The sequence below is a fragment of the Sinocyclocheilus grahami genome, unplaced genomic scaffold (assembly GCF_001515645.1).
Source record: "Sinocyclocheilus grahami isolate Dianchi unplaced genomic scaffold, SAMN03320097.WGS_v1.1 scaffold37.1, whole genome shotgun sequence".
Classification (NCBI taxonomy): Eukaryota; Metazoa; Chordata; class Actinopteri; order Cypriniformes; family Cyprinidae; genus Sinocyclocheilus; species Sinocyclocheilus grahami.
This window is the reverse complement of record NW_015505216.1, coordinates 1318835-1330015: the sequence shown is the minus strand read 5'-3', so window position 1 is coordinate 1330015 and position 11181 is coordinate 1318835. Positions and strand designations below refer to the sequence as shown.

Genomic DNA, 11181 nt, shown 5'->3' with positions numbered 1-11181 from the left:
ACATATGAGACACAGTGAAAAGGAATAAACCTCCACAAATTTGCGACGTGTTTTCTAAAAGTTTAAACTGTTTTAACTTTGCATGGCTTTCTATACATCTCTTCTGTGAGACGCAAGTGCAGCAGTCGTATTTGTCCGTCTAAAAAATTTGCTGAACATGCGTTCTGTGTGAATGGCTTGGTTTCGGTTTTAACCCATTCAAGATCTTCTCCGCATTGAGCTTCTATATTTCTCTAATATTTTGAATGCATAACACAGCAGTGGCGTGTCTCGTGGGCTAGACTAATAAGACATTAAAATGAAACAACATCACTCACATCATTATCACCGCATCTCGCGCGCTACTGATGACGCTCCCTGATGCACACCTAACATTCAAATGCAAATGTTTATTTTAAAATCGACTAATACTCATTCTTTATTCACAATCTCCTCATCACAGGCAGGCACAGCACTCAATTCAGCATGTATTCGTGTTTGTGTGTGCTGTCTGCGTCACTCATAGTATGTGCCTATATTGTGCGCTATATCAAACATTTTTTATATCGATATCGAAGAAGGTGCACCGTCGATAAATATTGATACCGTTTTATCGCCCAGACCTAGGTCAAACAATGGCAAACAGGTATAACGTGGGCAAGACACAAGAGTAGTCCAGTAAACGGGCGTGGCCGATCTCTGGCGAACAATGTCCAAACAGGGTAATCCAAAGGGGTAATCAGAAACACAAGCGATAGTCCAGGTGAGAGGTAAACGGTATCCGATCAGGGCAGAGACGAGAGGGGAAATCCAAGACAGGCGAAATCATTCAGGGCAGGCAGAGAACAGGCGAAACTAGAAAACAGGCTAGAGTACAAACACGGGAAAACAGACTATGAACAAGACTAAGGCTAGACTCAGAAAACTTGGAATGGCTCCGTAAAGTAGCTATCGCTGGAAGCATTAAGTGCTAAACAATACTTGGCAGTGAGAGAGAGGAAGTCCATGGCTTATGTAGGGTGTGTGATTGGCTGCAGCCGTGTGTGTAATCAGAGTGAAATGGATTGTGGGAACTGAAGTCCAGGGTGAGTGTGACAGTCTGTGTAGTGTGAGAGTCCATGTGGTGGATAATGACCTCTTGTGATGAACAAACGGAAGTTCATAGACCGGATTCGTGACAATGTCACCAGTACACAATTTCTTAATCTGTATTTTGGACTAGTTTTTACAGTAAAATATTTACATTATAACATTTAAAAAACATTAATATTAAAAATATAATGAATCAAAAGTATATAAAATATACAAATATTTATATTACAACATTATTAAAACAACAAGGTAAGTAAAACTAAGGTATTAAGAGTAGTTTCAGAGATTTGTTTTATTCAATTACATTTATTGTTCTTACATTAGTCGCAATTAGTTTTTAACCACACATCTAACAAAGTATAGAGAAATTCAAACTAGAAGAAAAAAAACTAACTATTTGCCACAATCTCTGAAAACTAATTTTATACACTTTTGCATATTTATACAAGGAATCATATCATGTTTTAAGAATATCCAGATAATTTCTACTGGGAAATAATGCATATGTGACCCTGCCTGGAGCACAAAACCAGTATTAAGTCGCTGGGGTATATTTGTAGCTATAGCCAAAAAAACATTGTATGGGTCAAAATTATAGATTTTTCTTTTATGCCAAAAATCATTAGGATATTAAGTAAAGATCATGTTCCATGAAGATATTTTGTACATTTCCTACCGTAAATGTATCAAAACTTAATTTTTGATTAGTAATATGCATTGCTAAGAACTTCATTTGGACAACTTTAAGGCGATTTTCTCAGTATTTTGATTTTTTTGCACCCTCAGATTCCAGATTTTCAAATAGTTGTATCTCGGCCAAATATTGTCCTATCCTAACAAACCATACACCAATGGAAAGCTTATTTATTCAGATGATGTATAAATCTCAGTTTCAGAAAATGGACCCTTATGACCCTTATGGTTTTGTGGTCCAGGTTCACATATATGTATCAGGGCTGTTGATTGATTAAAAATAAGTAACTGATTTATTGTAGGGGTTTCTGTAATTAATCCCACCTAACTTTACAATTTGTTGTAAATATATTTATATATGTCATTCGTGACAGTAAAAGACAGTATTAACTGGACATTGTAGTATGTCATATATACATATACATAAATATAAGCTAATACATTTCTTATTTTGCTTATATTGTATTATATTGTCCCCATGGTGTGCAGGTATTTTCAAAAGGGCCTTAAAGGATTAGTTCACCCAAAACTGAAAATTAGCCCATAAATTACTCACCCTCAAGTCATCCTAGGTGTATATGACTGTCTTCTTTCAGACGAATCCAGTCGAAGTTATATAAAAAATTGTCTTTGATCTTTCAAGCTGTTTAATGCCACTCAGCCGGTGTTGGATGCATCAGTCCAAAAGAACTTAAATAAAAAGACACTCACACTTATTACGTTTTGAATATGGATATTTTTCTTACAAAAACGCATCAATTCACTACAGAAGGCCTTTGTTCACCACCCGGAGTCGTGTGAGACACTTTTTTAATGGATGGGCACTTTTTATTGAACTTCTTTTGGACTGATGCATGCAACACCCACTGAGTGGCATTAAACAGCTTGAAAGATCAAAAACAATTTTTAATATAACTCCGACTGGATTCATCTGAGAAATCCAGAAGAATAAAGTCATATACACCTAGGATGACTTGAGGGTGAGTAATTTATGGGCTAATTTTCGTTTTGGGGTGAACTAACCCTTTAAGATTATAAAACTATGACTGAAATAAAACTCCAATGTTTCCTCCTCATCTCTCATATTTCTTTCCTTGAAATAGATAAAGGAACGATATCGGTTAACGGAATCCATGAAATAAACAGTCCATCCAACAAGGTAACGGTTCCTCTGCTTCCTCAGTTATTGTGAGACATTCCAGTACGTACTGGATGTGTTATTCTTATTTATTATTACATTTCACAGGACAGGAATGGGAACCAGCTGCAGGACAAGATGTTAAATGAGGTACACCTTAAGGAAGCTTTAAAAAATAAACACTGAAGATAAAAACAAAGATAACTGTCCAAACTATTTGTGTTGTAGGAGGTGTGCCAAAGACTTGTGAACCTCAGCACTCAGCTTCATGCACTACAGGTGGGATTTAGACAGAGACGTGTGCTAAATCGTGAGATTTTAAATGACTCATTGTTGCTGTGTCTGTAGGCTGCAGTGATCAAGCAGGACTCATTCCTGGAGGTGTACATGCAGAAGGACTTGTGTCCCACTATAGCAGCAGTGCCGGAGACAGGTGGTCCTGAGGGTACTCAAGGAGATCTGGCAGAGCTACAGCGCAAGTACAACCTCCTGCAAGGAGAAGTGATCCGACTGCGGGCCACCCAGGACAAGACGGGCGATAGAGCACCAATTCAGCTTGAAAAACAACTCCAAGAGCTACGGCTTAAAGACACAATGGACACAGGTGACACGTTGATCTCACAGGAAACAGCAGTTCAGGTGGATGGCATGCAAGAGGACAGTCCCAGAGGTGAGTGCAGTTCTCAGTCATGTAGTGTTCCTTTCCTTTTTCTCCCCTCAATTGCTGTATCTCCTGCTGTATCTTACTATCTATTACTATAGGAACATGTAATGTCCTGCCTCTCTTTCTTGGTTCTTGTCCATGTCTTTGCAGTGAAGATAGGTGCAGGTGTTCTGCAAATGAAAGTGAATCTATTAAAATTTATCAACAGCTATAATTCCATCCACATATTTTTATGCAGCATTCATTCATAAATAAATACATATATAAAATCAAAAACATTAAATATTTTATTTGTTTACTAGCAATGGTCATGTGACTATTAAAGGAAAAGTTAACTCAAAAAATAAAATCTGCTGCAGTGAATGGGTGCCATCAGAAATGAGAGTTCGAATTGCTGATAAAAACACAATAATCCACACGACTCCAGTCCATCATTAACATTTTGTGAAGTGAAAGGCTTTATGTTTGTAATAAACAAATCCATCATTTAGGTGTCTTTAACTTCAAAGATGTTGCTTCTGGTCCATAATCCATAATGTTGGTTTCTCCAGTGAAAAAGTCATCTTGTCTGAATCAGGAGAGGAATATGCAAAGATCAAGCATGGCCTTTTTCACTGAAAGAATCATTACATTTACATTTAGTCATTTAGCAGACACTTTTATCCAAAGCGACTTACAAATTAGGACAACATTATTATGGATTATGGACTCCAGAAGTGACGGTTTACAGTTAAAATTCCTTAATTATTTGTTTCTTACAAATACCAAAATTTCACATTACAAGATATTAATTGATGCACTGGAGTGGTGTGGATTATTGTGATGTTTTTATCAGCTGTTTGGACTCTCATTCTGACGGCACCCATTCACTGCAGAGGAGCCATTGGCGAGCAAGTGATGGAATGATACATTTTTATAAATCTGTTATGATAAGAAAACAAACTCACCTGCATCTTGGATGGCCTGAGACTAAGTGTTTTCAGCAAATTTTCATTTTTGATTATTTTAGAATTTTATGATACTTTTGCAGCAGTTTCCCAGAAACTAAAATCTTCATTCACAACTTTGGATGAAAACATAGCGAATGTACGGTGGCTGAGAAGTGCAAAACAAATCACAATTCTGAAAACAAAATAACAAATTACAAACGCAAATGCAAATCTAAAAAACAAAATAACAATTCAGAAAACACAACAACAATTCAGAAAACATTATAACAAGTCAAAAAACACAACGACAAATCCGAAAACAAAATACCAAGTCAGAAAACACAACGACAAATCTGAAAACAAAATACCAAGTCAGAAAACACAACGACAAATCTGAAAACAAAATACCAAGTCAGAAAACACAACGACAAATCCGAAAACAAAATACCAAGTCAAAACAAAAATTTGTCATTGTTTTCTGACTTGTTATTTTGTTTTCGGAATTGTTATTTTGTTTTTTAGATTTGCATTTGCGTTTGTAATTTGTTATTTTGTTTTCAGAATTGTGATTTGTTTTGCACTTCTCAGCCACCGTACGAATGAGAATTATATACTTATTAACTAAAAACAAAAACACAATTTGCCTAATTTTGTCACAATGATCAAAATGTTTTTATGAGATTCACCCTAATATTTAACCATGAATTTTTTTTCCTCTGGTCTCCATCATATTGCATATTGAATCATACCTCACAAACACGCACTGCTTTGTCTGGTTTTCAGATCTGCAGGATATTCCAGAGGAGAGCGAGTGTGGGACTGAAGCTCACAGTTAACATCAGCTCAACTAGAAGATCCTACCTTAACCTCCTCCAAAACTCTAGAAACTCGCCTCAGCAGTCATTTATGACTTGAGGCCTTGTTCACACCACGCCAAATACCGAAAAATCTGCTGCGGTTGAATTCAATTTGAAAGAACTGCTGTTAATGCATCCGTCACTAACACTTACATGCTGGCAATGTGACTTTTTTTTTTTTTTTTTACGAATAGGGAATGTAATTCTCAGCCGTTGGTGTTTCATGCAACTATGACTCCGTGGTGTTCATGAACAGATTGTTTTGCTGAACACCAGTGAATAGCAGAGGAAGAAGTCTGAATCTTGTCTCTGTATTCTTGTATTTGGTGTTGTTTGATATACACCATAGTGAGGGCTATTTGAAAACATGTAAATACAGTTTTAATTTCCTTTCCTCTCTGTGAAAAACAGGTGTCTCAAACGGCACAACACTTTGTGTACAGGGTATTTCTGCTTTTTCTATAAGGGTCTCCTTCTCTCAGAGAGTGCTTTAGCATTTTCGTTCAGCCCTGCCATTTTTTACGCATTGGTTTGAACAGACAAAATGCAAAAAATTGACCAAATTTGTGTTGGTGTGAACTGGCCTTTACTCTGTAGAATAATGTTATTGCATTTTATATTAAACATAGTATAGAACAATTAAAGCAGCACTATGTAACTTTTTCACAATTTGCAAAATGTACATCATGAATTCATCTTCCAAACCGCGTTTTTGTCTTAAACACTTATAAATACTTATATTTGGACTATTGTAGCCTGGTCGGGTTGTCACCGCTGCGGAGTAACACATACCTGCGTGAATCGCCATAGACATAAACTTAGAGAAGTAGCTCTATGTGTGCAGTTCTGTTTATTAACCTCTAGAGCGCCAAAAGTTACATAGTGCTGCTTTAAGTCTTTTTCAAGATTTTCAATGTTTTTGCAAACATTGTCTACATTTTACAGTTGTGTTATTTAAAAGGTTAAAGGTGTATTTTTGATTTTTGTTTTGGAACTTAAGGAAACTTTAGAGGATATTCTGCGCTCGTGCTGACTTCCAGTTTTAATATATATCGATTGTCAATTTTAGCTGCATCATTGTCCTTTGCTATATTATTGGAAGGATGTGTCATTGGACATGATTTTCTTCTGCTGAAAATAAGTGATATTATGGTAAAGATGAAATGTAGCACATTGAATGCCCTGCAGCTTGAAAAAGACTTTGAATGCAGTTATAACTACCACAGTTTACCTCTATAAATGGTAATAAATGTTATGAAGAGTGGAGGTTTTCTTCTGTACTGCAAAAAAAAGAAAGAAAATTAGATATTAATGTTGATATTGATAATGGAATGAAGTGGAAAATGATTGTAAATTCTTCTCTGGCCACTTGAAATCACACTAAAGCTTTGTTTAATGTCACACTGTTGATATTGTCTATGTATAAATGTTTGAGGAAGAACAGCACCCTTTAAACATAGCTGTTAAATCATTGCATTTTTATTCATTTTTCACTGTGCTGTGTGTTTAAATATATGGCTGTAATCATGTTTTGTCATCTATATAAATGCATTGATAACTGCTTTACTCTATTTCTTTAATTACACAACATATTAACATTTGTGAGCACAAAAGCAGTCTTAAGTCGCTGGGGTATATTTGTAGCAATAGCCAAAAAATACATTGTATGGGTCAAAATTATTGATTTTTCTTTTATGCCAAAAATCATTGGGATATTAAGTAAAGATCATGTTCCAAAAAACTTAATTTTTGATTAGGAATATGCATTGCTAAAAACTTAATTTGGACAACTTTAAAGGTGATTTTCTCAGTATTTTGATTTTTTTTTTTGCACCCTCAGATTCCAGATTTTCAAATAGTTGTATCTCGTCCAAATATTGTCCAATCCTAACAAACCATACATCAATGGAAAGACCCTTCAAAAAAAATTTGTGGTCCAGGGTCACATTTGAACATTTTCCATCTCACACTTCAACCCTACAAAGAACTAATCAAGAGACAATAACATTATATTTCATTCAGTATATATTTGGAAGTGAATTCGATTTCAAATGGTTGGGGTTCTAATAGGAGCAGTGTGTTCTGAACACTGAAAAGTCACAACATTGAGAGCTTATTTTGATTTTTTTTTTTGCACCCTCAGATTCCAGATTTTCAAATAGTTGTATCTCGGCCAAATTTGTCCTATCCTAACAAAACATACAGTAAATCAATGGAAAGCTTATTTATTAAGATGATGTATAAATCCCCTTCAAAAAAAAATTTGTGGTCCAGGGTCACATTTGAACATTTTCCATCTCACACTTCAACCCTACAAAGAACTAATCAAGAGACAATAACATTATATTTCATTCAGTATATATTTGGAAGTGAATTCGATTTCAAATGGTTGGGGTTCTAATAGGAGCAGTGTGTTCTGAACACTGAAAAGTCACAACATTGAGAGCTCGTGAGAGCTGCAAGTGATTCGACCACACCATCTTTACAAACACATCCTCCAAGACATGGCAGCAAAACATTGTGTTCCACTTGGTGTGCACAGATATCTGGCCTGATGCAACACATGGCAGGTAGACATTGTGTCCACCTTTATTGGATTGTATTTAAGAGATGCCAAATGCCTTATTTGAAATGAAAATGAAAATGAGAGAAGACAGCTGCAGTAAAAAAAAGAGCTGTCAAGACTTTTAATATTGCTCCTGCAAAACAGTACAATTTTGTTTAATTAAATCAATTAATATTTTATACAGAAAACACCAAATATACATATAATACAGAACAGTTTTTTTTATCATTATTCTTCAGCAAAAAATATATATAAAAACAAAGCAGAGAATGATCCTTTTTGTTAAAAAAGTAAATAAGACACTTTTTGGAAAGCTGAGTAAATGATGACTAACCATTCATTAAAATGCTGAAGAGTTTGCAAGCTCTCCAGTCAGCAGGATACAGGTGGCAAAAAAGCAACTTTTATTAATCCAGTTTAATACTATTTTGTGTGTTCGAGTCCTCCCGTGCCTTGATCAATGCCAGTAGCCCCTCCAGCTGTTCCTCCAGAACGTCATCAGCTCCATCGTTCCTGATGATCCAGTCAAACTTCACACCCTCATCCAAACCACACTCGGACTCAGCGTCGTCTACACCTGGACAGGTACACAGTCACACCATTACCACAATCCCCACAACTCTGTTATATTTAAAAGTGAAAAAGTGACGTGAGGCCAAGTATGGTTACTCATACTCGGAATTAGTGCTCTGCATTTAACCCATCCTTAGTGCACACACACACACACATTATGATCCTGATATTCCGAAATACATCAGTTTCTGTTAAAGTTTACATGTACTGTAGAACAAAAACCATTTCCATTTCAGAGCACAGACAGAATGGTATTTTAGGGGATTCACCTCAACATTTAAATGCATTTAAAGTATGTGAACCCATTGGAATTGGTGGTATTTTCAGCATTAATAGGTAAAAAGAAAAAAAATGTTTTTCTATACTTTGATGAAGATCAGATGATATATTAAGACCATTTAATGCAGAACACTAACCAATTTCAATGTGTTTTATACCTGTCCTTGCCACTGTGTACTATATATACTATAAGAGTAACTTCTGTCAAACTGTACTAATCAGTCATTGTGAATGAGCTTGCTGAATGGTATGCTAAACATTTGTGAAAATTGTGTTAAAACAAAATCTAGTGTTAAATAAGGTCACATTATTCTCATCACCCCTCAACTATAGGGAAACATGAAGGGGTCACAGGTTATTTACAGCAGTTTAGATGAGAAGAAGATTCAGTTTTTAAAGCAAACATAGCCTAGCTGGTGTCTATGAATGCATTTCAAATCTGTGCCTGATTGAGATGCACCAATATATATATATTTCCAATACAATAAACATTCTGATATATTTGTGACCTAAATGTCCAAACTATATGCAAATATTTTTTGAGGCCACAGTATCTTTTGCAAATTAGATGTGCTGATTTGAGATCACAAGGGCAAAAAGAAGACAAAAGTCAATAATCTACAGTCTGTAGTGAGGAGTCTCTTTAGGAAGCTTGTAACTCAATTGTCTGCTCACATTTCTTTTACATCTTACTAAGACATTATTGAGAGCTATAGAGTGACAACTGAAGTTTATCATACTATATGGGCTATTAAAGCCTGAGGTATCATAAATGATACAAAATAGAAAACCCATACGCAAACGTTTTTCTTTAGAAGTTTTGATATTTTGTCTAAAGGTTCAGTAAGTGTTTCTTTAAAGGGGTCATAGGCTCATAGGACGCCCATTTTCCACAAGTTGATATGATTCTTTAGGGTCTTAATGAAAAGTCTGTAACATAGTTTGCTTAAAATTTCGCAATGGTAGTGTAAAAAATACCTTTTTTACCCTGTCAAAAAAAGCCGTTTTTGTAGCATTTCCCTTGAAATGTTAATGAGCTCTACTGACCCCGCCCCTCTCTTCCGAGCTGCTCTGTTTACTTTAGCCGCATTCGTCGTGAAACTTGCTAATTAGCACATTATTAGGAAAGGCGATTTGCAAAGATTCATTACAAAACATTATACTCACTTTTTCCATAGATGAGGCTGCATCACGAATGATTCGCGCAAACATAGACGCATTTATGTAGATCGTGGGCGCATTCCCTTCAGAAACAATGTAATGAAACGACTGCTATGTTCATTATTACATCCAACAACAGAAGACCTCAATCGCTTAGGAGTCATTCTTGTCTACATCTGCTCCGGCGGTGAAACAATGGTGGACTGATGACAGTCACTCAGGGCGGAGCTAAGGTAAGATGCCAGTCCAGTCTGTGCTGAAACACTACTGTCAATCAAACTATTGTGGGAGGGGCCTGTCTGTGTGACGTCACACAGACAGGCATCTGAGATCAGCTCGATTCGAGAAAGGGGAAAACATTAAACCAGATTTTTTTTTAAAAACACCGGGTGGATTTTTATCATTATGGGGTGGTTGTGTACACACACTGCCAACACACATTTCAGTTCAAACAACTTGTAAAAGTGCATGTAGCATCCTATGACCCCTTTAAACAAATCTGGCTATAATTTCACATGTCCGGCTTTACAGGGTTAAAACAGCTAAGACAGCAGTTGTATACTGTACTGTACCTTAGCATACTGCTGTTTGAGAGGTGCAGACAGTCTGAGTATACAGCATATCTCTGCTGTCAGTCTGTAATTTACAATAAGAGCATATATTATATTCATTCATGCATTTCATCTATTCCCCCAACAGTGTTACATAAAACTCGAGATCTCACCTTTTCTGTATTAAATCTGTCACATAGTCCTTCCCTGACTTTCGCTTCCCGCTGAATAACAGAATGATCCGTGGTGGTGTAGGCGTCATGGTTGTGACTGCATGGAAAGTGTTCCACATTCATATACAAAATGTTCAGTATGACCGCTATTGAAACAGGCCGATTTACCGTAATGAGCCGACACAAAGCAGCCATGAAAAATATACATAAACACCGCTTTGATCCTGCTGTTTTAGTTTTTCTTAACCAGATATTTTTTTGTTTATTCATGTGCTTTTAGGCATTAATACAGTATGCGATTTTTGTTTTCACTTAAAGAAGGTGTAAGTGTACGTGTTTAAAGGTCTGAGTGCGTGCTGCTTGGTGCTTTGTGTGTTTACGGTAATCGGACTAGCGTCACGCCATCAACTTACGGGGTATGTGTTCAACATGTTTATTCAATTTGATAAAATACTGTATTTAAATAGCATCATAGGTTGCTAAATAAAACTGTAATCGTATTTTGCTCTCGCATTTATTAATCACT

At 36.0% G+C, this 11181-nt stretch overlaps 2 protein-coding genes across 3 annotated transcripts in view; one reads left to right on the top strand and one right to left on the bottom strand.

Moving 5' to 3' along the window:
- The window catches only part of LOC107581694 (rho guanine nucleotide exchange factor 2-like), a 52821-nt gene extending 46811 nt beyond the window's left edge, over positions 1 to 6010 (top strand). For both annotated transcript variants that reach the window (XM_016267317.1, XM_016267316.1), the window contains exons 17-21: positions 2868 to 2923; positions 3011 to 3052; positions 3131 to 3181; positions 3251 to 3572; positions 5279 to 6010. In XM_016267317.1, the coding sequence (XP_016122803.1) occupies positions 2868 to 2923; positions 3011 to 3052; positions 3131 to 3181; positions 3251 to 3572; positions 5279 to 5331 (524 nt within the window). In that variant the 3' untranslated portion in view covers positions 5332 to 6010. The remainder of the gene's footprint in view (positions 1 to 2867; positions 2924 to 3010; positions 3053 to 3130; positions 3182 to 3250; positions 3573 to 5278) is intronic.
- A 2211-nt stretch (positions 6011 to 8221) lies between these two features.
- LOC107581753 (phosphomevalonate kinase-like) lies at positions 8222 to 10815 on the bottom strand. Its single transcript, XM_016267405.1, has 4 exons — positions 10656 to 10815; positions 10481 to 10567; positions 8694 to 8698; positions 8222 to 8495 (listed from the first exon to the last, which is right to left on the bottom strand). Exons 1-4 carry the CDS (start codon positions 10772 to 10774, stop codon positions 8326 to 8328), a joined length of 381 nt encoding a protein of 126 aa, XP_016122891.1. The 5' UTR covers positions 10775 to 10815; the 3' UTR covers positions 8222 to 8325.
- Positions 10816 to 11181: the final 366 nt, after the last annotated feature.

Coding starts and splice junctions, on each gene's coding strand:
- LOC107581753 (XM_016267405.1), bottom strand. CDS start 10,774: ATGTGGAACACTTTCCATGCAGTCACAACCATGACGCCTACACCACCA. Junction 10,568..10,655: donor ACAGATTTAATACAGAAAAG/GTGAGATCTCGA, acceptor TGTAAATTACAG/ACTGACAGCAGAGATATGCT.